This window comes from Anabrus simplex, chromosome 1 (assembly GCF_040414725.1).
Source record: "Anabrus simplex isolate iqAnaSimp1 chromosome 1, ASM4041472v1, whole genome shotgun sequence".
Classification (NCBI taxonomy): Eukaryota; Metazoa; Arthropoda; class Insecta; order Orthoptera; family Tettigoniidae; genus Anabrus; species Anabrus simplex.
The window spans coordinates 316372811-316393554 of record NC_090265.1 but is presented as its reverse complement, the minus strand read 5'-3'; the positions used below and the strand labels follow the sequence as shown (position 1 = coordinate 316393554).

Below are 20744 nucleotides of genomic sequence, written 5' to 3'. Positions count from 1 at the left end.
ATGCTGGAAGTCATTGGAAGAAATCCAAGGGATGACCTAAGCAATGATAGGCCATTATGCTGTACAACAACATAAAGATCGCCTGTCAACACCTAACATGAGCCATAACTGAATCAAATAAAGACAGTGGACCCTCTCAATGAGCAGACAAATACCTTATAAAATGAGGCAAACTGTGAAAATGTTCCAATTTCTTCTATTTCAGTTCACAAAGTGTCAATCCAGAGGATTATCGTGCTTATACAAATGATTGGTTTCAATCTTTTGATTTCTGATATGGATACCTTGATCAGTCTTGATCAGAGTTCCACTGCTGCTAGTCAGTATGGCCTAATAGGGAACATACTTGTAAACATGCAGTGCACTGTGTCTTCTGGTATGGCCTAAAATTAATTTGTTACTTTCACTAACCTGTCTCAGTCTCATCCTCGGGTTTGAGAATATGAAAGTGACTGAGCTATGAGTGATGCTAGTAATGTCATTTCTTATGCAGTCAGTCCCTGTTATAAATGGTGTAAAGATGTCCTTCATAAAGTCAGTTGGTGTGTGCATTTCACTGACTTGGAAGACTGATAAAAAATAGGAACTCCTGGCTTAGTAAGGAAAGCAATGGGAAACTGCCTCATTCCTCATTTCCCTAGTATGCCTCTTCAGTGAAACCTAAGCCACCTATGACAGCTGATAGTGAAGCTGCTGAGGATCAAACCAGCCTTTGGGTTGAGTACTCAACGTACATACTGTATTCAGTAGCACTTTAGGTATGATGAGAATAAGGGTTCATATTTCTGACTGTTATTACAATATATTGGTAAACAACTGGATGAGGAAAAACTAACTTGAAAGCAGATATTCATCAGAAATATATTGAGGAGCTATGACAAGTTTCCTTTTACATAACAGAGCAAAGTTAATCTGCTTGTCAGCCCAGTAAAAATAATTATGTTACCCGTATAAGTTTAATAATCACAGCCAGGATTTGTTGTGTAATGTTTTCTTTTTATTGTGATAAGACATCTAATACATGCCCCTTGTATTTATGCAATCTTCAGTTGAAGACATGGATGGAAGAAGGGCGTAACTCAAAAAACACACTTTTGAAATAAATGATTTTAAAGAATTATAACATCAAACCCTTTTCTCAGAAACACAGAATTTTGGAATCTTGATTATTTCATAATATGTACATCAAAAGTACTTATAAATTGTGTGGTTTGTTGTCAATTTTCATTTTGGGGTTACGTCCTTATTCCATTTTCAAGAAACATTTTCATTGAAAATTAATGTTATTTACATTGTTGGAAGCATGTAGACAAGTTTTACCCGTTAGAACATTTGACAGGTCATAGCATGTCAATAGGGGAGTCAGTATATCGAGAATATCCTACTCCCACAGGTTCAGCTTCCCAGGAAATATTTTCAAACCATGCACGAGCATCTGTACATACAAAGCTTACTAAATCTTTAACATCTTTTAATTTCCTGGATTTAATACCTACATGAGGGACTGCAATACTACCTAAAGTATCTACAGACCTTATATACACTGACTGACAGAGCAGATGCAACACCAAGAAGGAGTGGTCAGAACTTTATGCCAATTACAGGGTAGACTGACGTCACTGAGGTATGCTCATGATGTGAAATGCGTCGCTGTGCTGCGCACGTAGTGAACGATAAATGGGACACGGCGTTGGTGAATGGCCCACTTCGTACCGTGATTTCTCAGCCGACAGTCACTGTAGAACGTGTTGTCGTGTGCCACAGGACACGTGTATAGCTAAGAATGCCAGGCCGCCGTCAACGGAGGTATTTCCAGCAGACAGACGACTTTACGAGGGGTATGGTGATCGGGCTGAGAAGGGCAGGTTGGTCGCTTCGTCAAATCGCAGCCGATACCCATAGGGATGTGTCCACGGTGCAGCGCCTGTGGCGAAGATGGTTGGCGCAGGGACATGTGGCATGTGCGAGGGGTCCAGGCGCAGCCCGAGTGACGTCAGCACGCGAGGATCGGCGCATCCGCCGCCAAGCGGTGGCAGCCCCGCACGCCACGTCAACCGCCATTCTTCAGCATGTGCAAGACACCCTGGCTGTTCCAATATCGACCAGAACAATTTCCCGTCGATTGGTTGAAGAAGGCCTGCACTCCCGGCGTCCGCTCAGAAGACTACCATTGACTCCACAGCTTAGACGTGCACGCCTGGCATGGTGCCGGGCTAGAGCGACTTGGATGAGGGAATGGCGGAACGTCGTGTTCTCCGATGAGTCGCGCTTCTGTTCTGTCAGTGATAGTCACCGCAGACGAGTGTGGCGTCGGCGTGGAGAAAGGTCAAATCCAGCAGTAACTGTGGAGCGCCCTACCGCTAGACAACGCGGCATCATGGTTTGGGGTGCTATTGCGTATGATTCCACGTCACCTCTAGTGCGTATTCAAGGCACGTTAAATGCCCACCGCTACGTGCAGCATGTGCTGCGGCCAGTGGCACTCCCGTACCTTCAGGGGCTACCCAATGCTCTGTTTCAGCAGGATAATACCCGCCCACACACTGCTCGCATCTCCCAACAGGCTCTACGAGGTGTACAGATGCTTCCGTGGCCAGCGTACTCTCCGGATCTCTCACCAATCGAACACGTGTGGGATCTCATTGGACGCCGTTTGCAAACTCTGCCCCAGCCTCGTACGGACGACCAACTGTGGCAAATGGTTGACAGAGAATGGATAACCATCCCTCAGGACACCATCCGCACTCTTATTGACTCTGTACCTCGACGTGTTTCTGCGTGCATCGCCGCTCGCGGTGGTCCTACATCCTACTGAGTCGATGCCGTGCGCATTGTGTAACCTGCATATCGGTTTGAAATAAACATCAATTATTCGTCCGTGCCGTCTCTGTCTTTTCCCCAACTTTCATCCCTTTCGAACCACTCCTTCTTGGTGTTGCATTTGCTCTGTCAGTCAGTGTACTTCAATAACTAAAACTTGTCATGAAACATAATATTATAAGTCTGGCTTCCTGATACAGTTCCCTCAAAAGAGTAACATAATATGACATACTTTTGAATTGAAAACCTTAAGTCCTTTTGGTTTGTGGTGTTGCAAATGACACTGGGCTGAGAACAGCAGACCATTCGGATAGTAAGGATTTGGTATCCGAATCATCTGAGGTTTCACTTGTTATATATTTACTGTCATTTTCTGAAAAATCAGATGTTTCCTCTCCCGGGACTACTCATACATCAGCCATTTCACTTCTGATGAGTGATTAGTGCTAGCTTGCCGTAAGTCAGCATTGGAGTGTATTTTAAGTCAGGCAAGAGCAATATTTGGAAGAACGGCGCAACTCAATATAGCACTTCACACGCCATCTATTGGCATTACCGAGAAGCCATTTAGGTAGTATCTATAACAGCCTCCAAGGAACGTATATATGCAATTTACCGAATAACGACACAACCTGACTTAAGCCCTTCTTCTATCCATGTCTTCAATTGGAACCTCCAGCACAGGGAATACAAAATGTGCTACACAGCTGACAACGTCAAATAATTCACCTACAGTAAAGACAGCATTAAAGTATATAAGTGCATGAATAAATTATGTAGGCCTGAGTGAAGTACAAAAACTTTTCTCTGACTTTTTTTCCTGTATAACAATGTACCTGTAAATCATTTTCTTCAAATTAGCAGAAATACTGTGTTACACATACCCCAGTCAATTCCACTGATGGTAATAAGCATGCATGAAGATATTTCTCTTTAACACATACATTTGAGGAAATTCTATTACAAATATTTTACCATACAGGCATGAATTCAGGAGTCCATTCACGCTGAATGAGCTCTGACACATGTTTACAAGTCTTTGCCACATCAAACTGTACATCTTCAACTAAACATTCTTCCATCACATACAACTCCTTTAGCCTTGGTCCACAAATCTTTGCAAATTCAACAAATGCGCTACATGATACTACACACTCTCCAAGTCCTACGGATGACAACTGCGGACAGTTTGTAGCTATATTCAGCAGTTCTTCATTGATGAAAGAATTTCCATTAGCACCCACAACCAACTCTTTCAGCCTTGGGCAGTGGAGCCCAATGCGCCCAAGTACAGGTTTGGGTACATAGTCACCGAAGTACAGATGTGTCACTGGCACATATGATGTAAAGAGTATGTCAAACGACTCATCAGGTATTACGAAGAAATACATGACCAAGTTCATGGCAGGTGAATGCTGTACCAGTGCTTGCCAGCAACGTGGTGAGATCTGATGGAGTAAAATATCTTTCTCTGTATATACATCGATTCTAAGGTATTCGAGTCTTACATGTTTCTCAGATGAGAGAGACAGCAGCAAGTCATCACTTAACAGCGTGTAGCTCAGAGATAATTCTCGCAGATAGCGGCAGTTGTCAGCTAATGTAAGCATACCTGTACAGACCAAAATTCATTGTATTAGAGATGGATACCTTTCAATGCTTGGGATTCAATAGAGAAAAGAAGTGGCATTTATGATTATCCTCAAGTTCTTTCATGGATGGAAGACCAACAAGAAGGCTACATGAATATATTACATTGTATAATATTGTGAAACAATATTCAGATATAAATTTTATTAATGAAACTTATAAATACAAAGAACTGGAAAGGTTTGTTTTGATAAGAACTTAAAACAGAGTGGAAAATATTGTTGGACTGTCAGAAAGATTATGAATATTTTCTTGTGGGAAAAAGAGGCAAATTCTATGTATGCAAGAAAGATCTTCATTCATCAAGGTATCACACACTTCTGTCTACAATTTTAGTTCATCTTTCAGCAACTTCAAACTCCATCCATGGCAAACTGCATTGGTTTGGAGGCAAATTCATTCAAGAACTCTTTGACACCATTGATGTCATTACAAGTTACAAATCACATGACTGGTCCATATTGAAATATACATTAATTCAACAATGATACAAAAGTTTATTGAGATCCACCTATTCAATACACATAGGGTTCTCAAAAATTAAGATATACATCTTGTCATCTAATTTAACGGGACATGTTTTGCCCATTAAACATACGCATAATGTTGTTTTCTTCAACTAACCTTTCCATAACTGATTTACATCATTACAGATGAAAGGGTAAGTGATTATACATTCAACATTTTTTCTCTTTAAAACCACCTTCTCTTCAAAAATATTTTCCTAAGCATTCACTCTCCTCTTGTTACAGACTTTACACCGAAAAGCTCTAATCAACATCAATATACTTTTGACTTTCCTTGCTTCTAGCACTACTCAAAGAAGACTGTTATCTTATCTTAAAACATTCGACTTTCGCTCCTTCAAGTCAGATAAATACGACTATAGACAGTTGAACACCCTTCCTTCCTCCACAGCTACTTAGAGAAGACTGTTGTCTTAACATATGAAATTAACATTTTTAACAGTCTAGCAACTTTACTTTTTTCTTATCCTCCAATAGGAGTATTCAAAAAAACACATTTCTACTTCATTATAAAGATTGAGCTGTTTATTGCTCCACACTCAACAGGTTTTGGGCCATTGACTCAGTGCTCTAGAGAGTGTAATCTTGTGTACTTGTGACATGCAGCTTAATACTACAGTTTTAACCAAAGACATTCTTATAATTTTATGTTAGACAAACACCTACATTGATATCCTCTTTTTACGATTTGTAAGAACAATCAGGATCCTAATTATTCACCTTACAGGTTTGTGTTTGAGGCTGATGATGCCCTAAAAATGGGCAAAACATGTCTCTTGTAACCTTTTATGATAATATTTAATTCTTAATTTACTAGATATCTTTGCATTGAATAGGTGGATATTAAAATAACACTTGTAGCATACTTTGTACTTACGTACATTTCAATACGGACCTAACATGAGAATTATTAATGGTACGTTCTGAGCTGTCAGCGGGCAGATGGCGTGGAATGATATTAGGAGACGAATAAGTTTGAGTGGCATCTTTAAAAGTAGGAAAGATCACAATATGAAGATAAAGTTGGAATTCAAGAGGACAAACTGAGGCAAATATTCATTTATAGGAAGGGGAGTTGGGGACTGGAATAACTTACCAAGGGAGATGTTCAATAAATTTCTAGTTTCTTTGAAATCACTTAATAAATGGCTAGGATAACAATGAATAGGGAATCTGCCATCTGGGCAAGTGCCCTAAACACAGATCAGTATTGATTGATTGATACCTCATTTCTCTAGTTTACCTCTTCAGTGATGCCTAGGCCATCTGTGACAGCTGCTGGTGGAACTGGTGAGGATCCAGTCAGCTTTCGGGGCTGAGTACACAACCAACCAACAAACCAACCAACCAACTGACCAACCAACCGAACAACCAACCAACCAACCAAGCAAGTAACAAGCAAACAAACATTTATATTACCTGAGTATTGTAAATAACAACAATCTTTGAGGTGTTCGTTCACTTGCAGATAACTTAAAAATAAGGGATTATATGGTAATAATTTAGTTTTCCTTCTGAATATATGGTATGATCCATACTACTCCATACAAATTATACTTCACTACAAATTAAAATACTCTGGTTGAGTAGTACTTGTACCCTTATTCTGTTGCATACCTCTCAATAATTTTTCTTTTTCTTTTTTATGTTGCACTGACACTGACAGGTCTTATGGTGATGATGGGATAGAAAAGGGCTAAGACTGGGAAGGAAGCAACAGTGGCCTTAATTAAGATACAGCTCCAGCATTTGCCTGATGTGAAAATGGGAAACCATAGAAAACCATCTTCAGGATTGCCAACAGTAGGATTTGAACCCACCATTTCCTGAATGCAAGCTCACGGCTACATGATTCAAACCACGTGGCCAACTTGCTTGGCAAAAAATTTTCTTCTTTAAGGATGAGTGCCTTTCTTTGCTTCAACAGCCTATCTCTCTGCAACTCGAGAAGAGACCTAGTTTTGTTTGGGTTTGCTTTTTTTATCTTAGCAAATTTGGACCCACCTCTGGAGTAGATGTAATAGCACCCAACACAGCATTCAAAAAAGGAGAGAATTTAGTTAGAATGTTTTCCTACCTGTTAGCATTAGCTTGTCTCTCCTTGCATTAGGGAAAACTGTAATTTTATCTCAGTCTTTTAAGAGTGATGTCCTTATTGCACATTCTCTTTAGACCTGTTTTGGTTTTCAACCTAACTCATCATGTTGAAATATTTTTTGTTAGTTTTGATTAATTTATATCAGATCCAAATTTAGTTTTGTACTTTTACGTTACATCTCTTAAGGGCACATGCCTGCGAAGACCACAGTAAAATAGTAGATCACTTTTTGCCATCATAATTTTGACAGAAGCACTTATTCCAGGTGGACAAAAATTATCATGTGCAATGAATGAATATTCTAGAAAAATATTCTAAAAATTAACTTTCACAGGAGAGCAATACAAAGTAGAAAATATAAGTCAAGTATCTCAGTAACTATTAATAATGGACCAATGTAATTTGGCACACCTTTTAGTGTACAATTGTCTTAATTGTGAACTACAATCACAAATGTAGTACTTTATTTATGAAAAATAGGCCTTGAAATATTTAACAAAATTTGAGGATATTTGAATAGCTATATTTGAAATTTTCATACAAAAGCTATTTTACCAGATATCATGATTGTACTTTGTACCTACATGCCATGGGTAGTAGCTGTAAAAATATAATTCATATCACATGAGTAGCTTCCAAGTTTACCCTTCCAACAGCTTGGAACGAATTTGCAGCCATAAAAAATATTGCAAGAAAAACTGTCATAAAAACTACCCATGAAGTTAAACCAATAAGTAATAAGCTAAAAAACACCCTACAGTTTTCATTCATTGGACATAATAATTTTGTATAAGTATTTCTGTCCAAAATATGATGGAAAAAATATGATTTTCAACTATATTACTGTGGTCTTCAGAGGCATGTGGACTTAAAGCAATTACCTTTTTTTGGTCTCACTTCCAGTAAATGTGGTTTATTTGAGACTATGGTATGTTCTTTTAGAATGTCTATGAAATATGCTTGCGACTGAACTTCACATTGTTCTTCTGAACTGCTCATCATGACATTTGAAAGTAAATGGCAATCTTATACTTTCTTTATGTTACCCCACAAAACAGAAGGTACTAATGGTTTTTCTATACATCTGTGCAAGCTGTGAGGTAGCGATAATTAAAGTTAATTCCTACTGCAAAGCAGAGAAAACTATTTCCGCTCATAGACATTTTTATGGATGTGAAACTGAGATGTTGCTCTTTCAACAGAGTAGACTTTTTTTTTTTTTTTTTCCAGAGAGTTTTCTCCTGAGATTTTACTTAGTTTTATTGACATCACCCTTTGTATAATTATTTGGGGATAGTGCAGAGTAAAGAACACCTTTGAAATCCCACAAAACACAGAGCATATCCCTCTTGTTAGAGCCTAGCTTCTTAACATGTAAGATGATGATACAGCTGAGTCTGACATTGCTTCCACTTCCTTGTATCAGGCTTTTCTCTTTCATTATTCCTATGTGACCTTCTATAGCAAACACTTTCCAACCTTGCCAGTATTATGTTTGCAAGTCCAAGAAATTCTCTCATTTACGAGCTGTTCATAACCCTTGTCTATCTATAATCAATCTCTACTTCTTTAAGGAATAGAACTCTTTCTTTTACTCCTTTGATTAATATTGAAAACGACTGAGCTGTGATTTCATTTAAAAGTAATCACCACCACTTCTTTTCATGAATCATCTTCATTTTCATTTCTCCTTGTCCAGCTCCTTCCAGGTCAGGGTATTGATGGCACTTTTTCATTGTTTCCTCTCCTTCCACCACTCCCCTTGAATCACTGTATTCCAGTCCAGTCTTCTTTTTCTTATACTGATCTTGACTGAGTCTATCCATCTTGCTCTGTGCCTCCCTCTTGCCCTCTTTCCTTCTGTCTTAGCCCCCAACACTTGTTTTCGTATTCTTCCCTCCTTCATCCTCATAACATGTCCAAATCATTTCAATTTATTCTTCTCCATCCTATCTCTCAGTTTTTCTACCCATATCTCTTTTCTGGCTTCAACATTTCTTACTCTGTCTCTCCTTGTCTTTCCTACCATACTCTCATCTCTTGCTGTCAAAGTCCAAGTCTTTGATGCATATATTAATATAGGGGTATAGTACATCTTGAACATTATCTCTTTACATTTCACAGGAACTTGTACTCTTCTGGTGATCTCCTTATCCAACCTTGAATCTTGCATTTTTTCACTTCACAAATATTTGAAGCATTCAACAATCTCAAGGTTTTGTCCCCTTATACTAACAATTCTTTTTCCTTCTCTTTCTCCTCTTGTCATCACCACTGTTGTGTTCTTCTCCACACTGATTTTCATACCATATTTTTCAAAATTGTCATTTAGGCCTAAAGCCTCTCACAGGATTTGCACTTCTGTATAGTTGACTCCCCAGATCACTATGTCATCTGCAAACAACAATATTCAAATCCCCTCTATATGTTGCTTTTGTTTCCTTTAGAATTTCACCCATAACCATTATAAATATAAGTGGAGACAATACACTTCCCTGTCATAGTCCAGTTTAATTTCTAAACCAATCTGTTCTACCCACTGGAGTCTGGACACAACTGGCTGGAACAATTTTTATACATCGCTTTCACTAGTTCCTTTGATTGCTTTCCACATCCTTTTCTTTCCAGAGTTTCCCACACCTTTTCCCTATTTACACTATCATATGCTTTCACTAGATCAAGGAATACTATCACCAGATCTTTTCCATATTCCCACTGTTTTTCCATCAGTAATCTCATACAGTCTATCGTTGACCTACCCTGTCAAAATCAATAAGGTACTGCTTTTCTTCTAAATTTCTTTCCACCCTCCTCTCAACCTCCTTTCTATTATTCTCTCCAATATTTTGGCTACATGTGATAACAGTGTAATTCCTCAATAACTGTCACATAACTTCCTCTCAACTATCTTAAAAAATGGTATTATTACCCCTTTACACATATCATCAGGTACTTGCTTTTTCCTCCATATATCCCTTAGCAGGCTGTAAAAGAATGTAGACCCAAAGGTCCTGCTGTCTTTATCATTTCTATACATATTTCATCCATCAATGCTGCTTTTCCAGTTTTCATTGTTAAACAGCCATTTCCACCTCTGCCATTGCATTGTTTCTGGATCATCCTCATTTACCACTACACTCTCTTCTGCATCATTTCTCACATTCAGGAGTTTATCGAAGTAATCTTTCCACCTATTCTTGGGTCTGTTATTACATTTCTACTCTCTTCCTTCACTTGTTATGGTGTAGGTTTTTCCTTTTCTCTATTTCTTTTTTAATCCATACAACATCCTTTTCCAACTCTTGTGTAAATCTCTTCCAATATATTTTCTTTTCTTCATTTACCTTTTTTTTTACACTTACTTTTATCTCCTGATATTTAATCTTGCTTCCTTATTTCCTATCTCTATTCCATTCTTGCCATGCTTTGTTCTTTTGTTTAACAAGTCCTTCACTTTTCCATGACACTAAGGTGTCTCCTTTGGAATCAGAGGTAAGGCTTTTTGCAGATGATGTTATTCTGCATAGAGTAATAAATAAGTTACAAGATTGTGAGCAACTGCAACGTGACCTCGATAATGTTGTTTGATGGACAGCAGGCAATCATATGATGATAAATGGGGATAAAAGTCAGGTTGTGAGTTTCACAAATAGGAAAAGTCCCTTCAGTTTTAATTACTCCGTTGATGGAGGTGAAAGTCCCTTTTGGGGATCATTGTAAATATCTAGGTTTCAATATAAGGAAAGATCTTCATTGGGGTAATCACATAAATATGATTGTAAATAAAGCATACAGATCTCTGCACATGGTTATGAGGGTATTTAGGGGTTGTAGTAAGGATGTAAAGGAGAGGGCATATAAGTCTCTGGTAAGATCCCAAATAGAGTATGGTTCCAGTGTATGGGACCCTTACCAGGATTACTTGATTCAAGAACTGGAAAAAATCCAAAGAAAAGCAGCTCGATTTGTTCTGGGTGATTTCTGACAAACGTGTAGCGTTATAAAAATGTTGCAAAGTTTGGGCTGGGAAGAATTGGGAGAAAGAAGATGAGCTGCTCGACTAAGTGCTATGTTACATGTTATAATTACATGTTATAAACCTCATTTTAGGTCCGTAATGAAAACTTAACAGTTAAACAATAATAAAGGTGTTTTAATTTGTTCCACCTATTCAATACTTATATTTTCACTTATAGTGGTTACATAATTAGATTCTTAGTTACATGGGACATGTTTCCCCATCAATTAAGGGCATCTTTAGCCTAAACACAATCATCAAAAATACAATTAAATTAAAAGTGGAAGTTAAAAGTTTAGTCAGTTATTAAAATTCGGAACATAAAAATGTGAAAAGTGATAAAATATAAAAATCCTAATGGAAAACTGTCTTATGATTAAATAATCTTGTCGGAGACTAAAACTTCTTCTATTAAAATTCCAACTTCATATAAAATATTAGTGGAAAATCAAAGTGGTAATAATATAAAGCCAACGACATGAGGGCGTGAACACAAGCATAAACTTGATTGTTTATGTCATGAATACAATCTTTCCAAGGCCGCTGATGAAATTCGTCAGCAAGTGAGGCAGAAGCATCTGTTGAAAAATTGTAAGTGGCCGTTAGCACCGGTAGGTAATAAAATGGCTGAAACCTTGCCAGAAAATGTCAGTAGATGCAGAAATAATGTTTTCTGTAAGAGAAGGAAAAGAAGAAATAAAAAATTGAACGTAAGGAGAGAATTCGGTTTACATAAAATTGAAACAGATGAGGACTTACATGTAAGTGGAAGTTGTTATTTGTTATCTACTGTTGAGTTGGTTGCTGCCCGTCTGTTGGCTCTGAGTCTGGTGTTGTAACTGGCTGCAGAGGCAGCAGTGAACTCGGAGGGGAAGGAATAGGGGAGTACGGAAGGGAGGAGAGGATGGGTGGAGTTAATTGTGACGAGGCTGACAAAGGAGTGGAGTCAACCGCATTGCTGGAAGTAGGCCTAATATCTGTAGGTATGGGAGGAGTATTAGAGTTTGAAGAATTAAATATATTAGGTATCCTAAAATTATTCGAACTAACTGACTTTAATAATTTCGGCATTAATTCATGTAACATACTTTTATTGTCCGTGGTTTCATTGAGATTCTGTTGCTTATTGTACGTCTGATCTAAATAGATGTATAAACTTTCTAATTTGTTCAGCATTCTTCCTTTTTGTAAGTGCTATGTTCCGAGCTGTCAGCGGAGAGATGGCATGGAATTACATTAGTAGACAAATAAATTTGAGTGGCGTCTTTAAAAGTAGAAAAGATCACAATATGAAGATAAAGTTGGAATTCAAGAGGACAAACTGGGGCAAATATTCATTTATAGGAAGGGGAGTTACAGATTGGAATAACTTACCAAGGGAGATGTTCAATAAATTTCCAATTTCTTTGAAATCATTTAAGAAAAGGCTAGGAAAACAACAGATAGGGAATCTGCCACCTGGGCGACTGTCCTAAATGCAGATCAGTAGTGACTGATTGATTGTATGATTGTTTTATCAAATAAGATTCTTCAGAAGCTGAAAATGGCCTCTAATAGAGACCAAAACCAGTACCGTACTGCTAAATGTATTTGTAATGCAAATACATCAGAAATAAATAAAGTATTGATTAGATGGGAAATTCAACTTCATAATTGTGATTGCTGGAACTATCAATAAGGACTAATGAAGCTAATAAACTGGGGTACTGCTCAACTTCTAGCAAAGGCAACCAGATTTGACTTAGAGGCAATAAAATGTCACCTTATTATGTTTTTTTCCAATAGTACAACAGCACTTGGAACATTCAAACATTTAGTTGTCTAAAACATGCAGAGCTCTCTGGAAAACCAAATATGTATGAATCAATAATTAATAATTATTAATTAATTATAATTTATCATAATAAGAAAAATCTTTTCACATACATATACCAAATAAGAAGAGAATACATACCCTCAGGGGATACTCTGGGACAGCTCTTCATACGTAGCAATTGTAGTGTTCGTGAATTAGATGATGCTAGAGCCACCAAACATGGATCATCCACAGGAGTGTTATCAATGGCTACTGAGCTTAAAGCATGCGAGTGATCAAACACAACGGTCAGAGCAGACACGAATAATTCTTGATCCACATCCAAGAACACAGGGTGAGCTGAGCTGATAAGCGCTAGGGTTTTCAGCGAGCAGTTTACAAGCTGCAAGAACACAGAAAGTATTAGGTATAACCGTGTGATACTGATCACACCCATTATCAATTAAAACAAACCTATCAACAAATAGATACAGTAACACTACTGTTCCGGCCTAGCTATGGCTAGACCACCTAGTTGCTCGCTACCACTTTAGGATGGATAGCAGCACCCTTCAGTGTGTATTATTTTGAAGGCCCTCAGCTGGAAGTGGTGTGGATGGAAGGGGATGACTGTTATGCTTGGGTGCCTCGAGTGGGAGAGGAGGGAACATGTGACTGACTGTTGTCGAGAGCATCTGCCCATCAATACCCAGTATTATGTATTTATAATGTGTTATATAAGTGTCTTAAGTGTAATAAATGTTGTTATTTAATTAAGTGAGTGAATTACATTCAAAATAACTACAGTTATATAGGCTTTGGACCTTTCAGTGGATGGTTGCCTAGTTGAACTACCTCTTAAAACAATAATCATCACCACCACCACTTTTGACCCTTCCACTAAGTATTTCCTTCCTCATGGCAGACAGGCTGCTGTGACAGTTTCTATCACCCTTAATGTCAGTTTCAGAGATGATGATCACTTCCTCTCCAGAACAGACAGCTCATTTGTCAGTGCAATATTTAATACAGATATTAGAAAATAATCTTAGTATTAGTGCTATAAGGAACAATGTATGGGGGCACATATAAATAATAATCACTAGGGTACAGTGAAAGAAGGGGCTGCCTGGCTGAGGCGGTAAATGCGTGCTTGGTTCACCCAGAACGACGTGGGTTTGAATCCCCGTCAGGAAGTGGTAAAAATTTGAGAAACAAGATTTTCACTTTCGGAGGTGCATATGGACCTGAGTTTCACTCTGCCTACACAAAAAATGAGTACCAGGTTAATTCCTGGGGGCAAAGGCGGCCGGGAGTAGAGCTAACCACCCTACCCCATCACGTGCCAAGGTTACGAATAGTGGCAGCCTTTACCTTCCACCCCTCCAAGGGCCTTAATGGCCTGACAGAGATGGCTTTGCTTTGCTACAGTGAAAGAGAATAATAGCCTTTAAATTACAGAAGAACACTAAGGTGAGATAGATCTTAACTCAAATGAAGAGGTACTGAATTGAGTTTGTGAATAGAGTAATTAAGCAACTTCTGTATTTGGATATAAAATATCTTGTAAAAGTATATGCCAGCCCTGTGGTGTAAAGATTCCATGCCTGCCTCTTACCTGGAGGATCTCAGTTCAATTCCCAACCAGGCTAGGAATTTCAATTGGCTAGAATGCGCTACATTAACCTCCTGAGATCAGCTAAGGAGCTGTCTAATATGAGAGGCAGTGGCCTGGTTATGCAATTCAGGCAGTAGCCTGGTTATGCAATTCAAGTAATATGGCTGAAGATGTCATCATACTGATCACATGATACAAAAATAGCAGCAGACCTCTGGCAAGGCAACAGCCGTCTCGGCAGGACAAGGTTCTAAGTGGGCTCTAGTGTCACAGGTTTGTTTTGAGGAGGTTCAGTTAACTCCGGTTATAATCTGAAGATTACTAAAACCAAAATGCATTCCGTTTAACCTTATTTGACTGGAATAAGAGCAGAAACAATAAAATATTTAAAACAGAATCCGTTTTGCACATGATAAATTTCAGGTTTGGGCCCGTATTTTCAAAAAATATCAACTTGTGAAAATCTTAAGAATAAATGTTCCACCTCTATAATACTGTAATTGTCTTTATCAATAAGACTACAATAAACTAACTTATATTGGTGATACATGTTTCGTCCTCTTATGGGACATCTTCAGTCACACATAAAATCATTGGCAATATGGTAAGGACACATCAAAATTAGTGAATAAAAGTTCTATGAATCTTGTGACGCAGAGTATTAGCGTCTTGTCAATCTTGAATCATAAAATAACACAAACATGAACATGATGTGAACCATGAAGTTCAGCTTTTGCACAGGTTAAAATGTCATTACATGTGTGGAATTGTGCAAATACAATACAACATGACTGGCTATGCCAATTAAATTAATAATCTTGTTATCCTGACATTGTGTACATATTGTAAATGTTCTTGAATGTGTACATAAATAGTGTAATATGCATATTAAAATAGCTTCTTGCGATGAGTTAAAGAAAGGTGGACTTATGTTGAATGACACATATTGAACTTGGCTGTGTTGTTCATAATATGGGCCTAAAAAGGAAAGAAAAATGAGTGAATTAATGAAAAAATTCAATGTTAAATGTAAACTGTGTGCCCATCTGGTGACTCACTTCCTTGTCCGTCCCGTGCCATCCAACTCACATCAAGTGTTGAAGCTAACTGAGTGTAGTCCTCGAAGGTCATTGAGAACTGACATGGAGGGGGGGGGTTGAGGGGAGTTTGATGTGAGGGGAGAGGTGTGGGGTAATGAATTACATGCCTTCGTGTAAAGAATTTAATGATTATCTCCTCAAAAAGTATATTGATTTCTCCCAATAATTCATTCAGATTATAAGTCAGGTTGCATTTTTTATCAATGTTTATAAAAATGTTTTCAAAAATATTCAATAGATTCCCTTTCTTACTTAATTGGAGAATTCAAAAGTCTTGCTTTATGTCTGTGAATGTATGATTGGTATCAACCACATGAGAATCCATTGCCAAGAATCTGCCATATTTCCACACATTAACATGTTCCTTATACCTTATGGTAAAATTGCGGCCTGTCTGTCCAATGTAACTTGCGGGAAATTGCTGGCACTTTAATTTGTAAATTTTTATTTCGGAAATTTATTATTGACATTATTAATAGTGTGCTGATTATAAAAATGTTGAGCATTGTTGTTGGTTATGTTGAAAAAACTTTCATATTAAGTTTCTTGAAAACATTCATAATTTCATAGATTTTACCATGACTGTAAGTGAAAAGGGCATAACTGTCTTCTTTCTTTTTAGTATCTTTAGTTAATGTCAAAAACAATTTCTTCTTAACTTTGCTAATAATTTTGTCTACAAACTGCCTGTTGAACCCATTACTTTTAGCTATGAAAAAAAAAATAGTATCCAATTCATTTTTACGATCTACTTCTGACATGGGTATACTATAAGCCCTATGAATCATACCATAAAAGGAGGCACTCTTTAATATTAAGAAAAAAATAAGTAACAACAATGTTGGAGTTCCTTCACATCACAACCAAATAATAGGTTTACTGAAACAGAAAATTAAGGAGAATGATTCTTTTTTTACTAAGGCGGACAAGGGGAATGCTACGGTCATAATGAGTAAAGAATCATATATACAGAAAATCAAAAACTTTTTAACAGAGAAATCATTCAAATTTATAAAAAATGACCTGAACAGTACTATCCAGAGAAACTTAAAGCAACTTCTTAAATGATCTTCTTCATCCTCAATGAAAGGGAGTCTCAAATACTTATTAATATGAACCCGGGTATCCCCACGGCTAGGGAACTACCGAAGGTGCATAAAGAGAACATACCTATAAGAACTATCATCAATTTCAAAAATAGCCCTATATACAAGATGTCTAGGTTTATAGTCAATTAAAAAATAAAAAAACCATTATAGATTTGAGGGTAATAAGTCCGGTAAGAATTCCAAAGAATTTTGTGATCATACCAAAGATTTAAACATGCAATCAGACCAGAAGATGTACTCATTTGGTGCCAAAAACATGTTCCCAAATAATCTGGTATCAAAAATGATCAATCTTGTAAAGAACAATCTACTCATATATAGTAATTTAAGTAGGCAACAGGTAGCGGATTTTATTAATATCTTGGAGTACATCGCCGCTAATAATTATTTCACCTTTAATAAACAGGTCTTTCCATGGGCTTCAGGGATCAGGCAGATATTTACATAGATTTTCTCAAAAATAATAAAATCATCAACATTAAAGGAATAATATGTTGGTTGAGAAACGTGGACAACATGTTTGCAATAATCGATCACAGCATTACTAATGGAGAGGAGGTATTGGAACAATTAAATAATATGGATTCACAGATTATATTTTCTTTCAAAAGCAAGAATAATAAAGCGTTAAATTTTCCTGATATTACAGTCATTAATGACTCCAATAAACTTAGATATAAAATATTCAGAAAACCCACTCAAGCAGTGAATGTAATTAGACAGGATTCCATGCACCCAGCAGCACAGAAGATGGCCTCCTTTTATAGTATGATTCATAGGGCTTATAGTACACTCATGTCAGAAGTAGGTCAAATAAAATGTATTGTATACTATTTATTTAATAGCTAAAGTAACGGGTTCAACAGGCAGTTTGTGGACAAAATTATTAGCAAAGTCGAGAAGAAATTGTTTTCGACATTAACTAAAAATACTAGAAGAGAAAGAAGACAGTTACGGCCTTTTCACTTACAGTCATAGTAAAATCTATGAAATTACGAATGTTTTCAAGAAACTTAATATGAAAGTTTCTTTCAAGACAACCAACAACAACGCTCATCTTTTTTATAATCAGCACACTATTAATAACATCAATAATAAATTTCAGAAAACGGGAGTTTACAAATTAACATGCCAGCAATTTCCCGCAAGTTACATTGGACAGACTGGCCGCAATTTTACCATAAGTTATCAAGGAGTATGTTAATGCGTTGAAATAGGCATATTATCGGCAATAGGTTCTCATATGGTTGATACCAATCATACATTCATGGACATAAAGCAAGACCTTCAAATTCTCCAATTAAGTTTACATTTCACCTTGAATTTTTTCATTAGTTCATTCATATTTCTTTCCTTTTTAGGCCCATATCATCAACAACACAGCCAAATTCAACTTGTGTCATTCAACATAAGTCCATATTGAATATTCTTGAAAATATTTTTATATTGATCAAAAATGCATCCAGTCTTGTAATCTGAATGAAATATCGAGAGAAATCAATATATTTTTCAAGGAGATAATCATTAAATTCTTTACACAAAGGCGCGTAAGTTATGCATTACCCCACACCTCTCCCCTCACATCAAACTTCCCACAACCTCCCCTCCACGTCAGTTCTCAATGACCTTCGAGGACTGTGCTCAGTTAGCTTCAAAACTTGATGTGTAGTGGACGGCATGGGACGGGCAAGGAGGTGAGTCACCAGACTGGCACACAGTTTATATTTCACATTGAATTTTTTCATTAGTTCATTCATATTTCTTTCCATTTTAGGTCCATATCGTCAACAACATAGCCAAGTTCAACTTGTGTCATTCAACATAAGTCCATCTTTCTTTAACTCATCACAAGAAGCTATTTTAACGTGGCATTAATATTACACTATTTATGTACACATTCAAGAACATTTACAATGTGTACACAATGTCAGGATAACTAGATGATTAATTTAATTGGCATAGCCACTCATGTTGTATTATATTTGTGCAATTCCATGCATGTAATAACATTTTAACCTGTGCAATAACTGGACTTCGTGTTTTGCATCATGTTCATGTTTGTGTTACAGTTTTTTAAGATTCAAGATGGATAAGACGCTAATACGCCACGTCACAAGATTCATAGATTTTTTATTCACTAATTTTAATGTGTCCTTACCATATTTCCAATGGTTTACTGTGTGAATGAAGGTGTCCCATAGGACAAAACATGTATCTATATATATAAAGTAGCTTGTCCTGACTGACTGACTGACTGACTGACTGATTCATCATCGCCGAGCCAAAACTACTGGACATAAAGAAATGAAATTTTGGGGATATATTCATATTAAGGTGTAGGTGCTCGCTAAGAGAGGATTTTTGGATATTCCGTCGCTAAGGGGGTGAAAAGGGGGGTGAAATTTTAAAATGAGTGTGTCTATATCTCAAAACTTTAAAAGTTTACAGATGTGAAAATTGGTATTCAGAATCTTCTTTAAAAATAAGGAAACACGTATTTTTTTGTTTTCAGACAATCCCAATAGGAGGAGTGAAAAAGGGTGAAAAAGGGGTTGAATGCCTTTAATCCGGATACGCTACTTATATCTCAGAGACTGAAGATATTACAGACCTCAAAATTGGTACTTTTGATCGCTGTGAAAAATAAAGAAACACATATTTTTTTGTTTTTGAAAAATCCAATTAATGCGAGGGTGAAAGGGGGGGTGAATTTTTAAAATGAGTGCATCTATATCTCAAAAGTTTTAAAGTTTAGAGATGTAAAAATTAGTATTTAGAATCTTCATTAAAAATAAAGGAACACGTATTTTTTTGTTTTCGGAAAATCCCAATAGGAGGGGTGAAAAGGGGTGAAAAATGTGTTGAATGCCTTTAAAGAGAATACATATATCTCAGAAACTGAAGATATTACAGACCTCAAAATTGGTACTTTTGATCGCTTTCAAAAATAAAGAAATACACATTTTTTTGTTTTTGGAAAATCCAATTAATGCGAGGGTTAAAAGGGGGGTGAATTTTTAAAATGAGTGCATCTATATCTCAAAAGTTTTAAAGTTTAGAGATGTAAAAATTGGTATTTAGAATCTTCATTAAAAATAAAGGAACACGTATTTTTTTGTTTTCGGAAAATCCCAATAGGAGGGGTGAAAAGGGGTGAAAAATGGGTTGAATGCCTTTAAAGAGAATACTTATATCTTAGAAACTGAATATGTTACCGACCTGAAAATTGGTATTTGGGATCTACTTTAAAAATAAAGAAACAGGTATTTTTTCATTTTGGGAAAATCCAAACAATGGGGGGTGAAAAGAGGGATAAACTTTTAAAATGAGTGTATCTATATCTCAAAACTTTTAAAGTTTATGGATGTAAAATTTGGTATTTAGAAATCTCCTTTAAAAATAAAGAAACACGTACTTTTTTGTTTTCGGAAAATCCTAATAGGAAGGGTGAAAAAGGGTGAAAAATAGGTTGAATGCCTTTAATGAGGCTACTTATATTTCAGAACCTGAAGATATTAGAGACCTGAAAATTGGTATTTGGGATCTACTTTAAAAATAAAGAAACAGGTATTTTTTCGTTTTTGGAAAATCCAAATAATGGGGGGTGAAAAGGGGGGCGAATTTTTAAAATGAGTGTGTCTACATCTTAAAACTTTAAACGTTTACAGATGTAAAAATTGGTGTTTAGAATCTCCCTTAAAAAGAAAGGAACACTTATTTCTTTGTTTTCTCTAAATCCCAATAGGAGGGTTGTAAAAGGGTGAATAATGGGTTGAATGCCTTTAATGAGGATACATATATCCCAGAAACTGAAGATATTACAGAACTGAAAATTTGTAAATGGGATCTCCTTTAAAAATATAGAAACACGTATATTTTTGCTTTTGGAAAATTCAATTAATGGCGGTTAAACAGGAGTGGCAAATTGGGGTGAATTTTTTGAAAGACTATATCTACAGAATATCTGAGAAGCGTAAAATGTTACAGACGTAAATAGTGGGTATTTGGA

At 36.7% G+C, this 20744-nt stretch overlaps 1 protein-coding gene across 2 annotated transcripts in view; it reads right to left on the bottom strand.

Moving 5' to 3' along the window:
* Nucleotides 1–2965: 2965 nt before the first annotated feature.
* Nucleotides 2966–20744, bottom strand: part of LOC136856739 (F-box/LRR-repeat protein 3) — a 233562-nt gene continuing 215783 nt past the window's right edge. For both annotated transcript variants that reach the window (XM_067134819.2, XM_067134820.2), the window contains exons 8-9: nt 13068–13311; nt 2966–4432 (exon numbers count right to left, since the gene is read on the bottom strand). In XM_067134819.2, the coding sequence (XP_066990920.2) occupies nt 3792–4432; nt 13068–13311 (885 nt within the window). In that variant the 3' untranslated portion in view covers nt 2966–3791. The remainder of the gene's footprint in view (nt 4433–13067; nt 13312–20744) is intronic.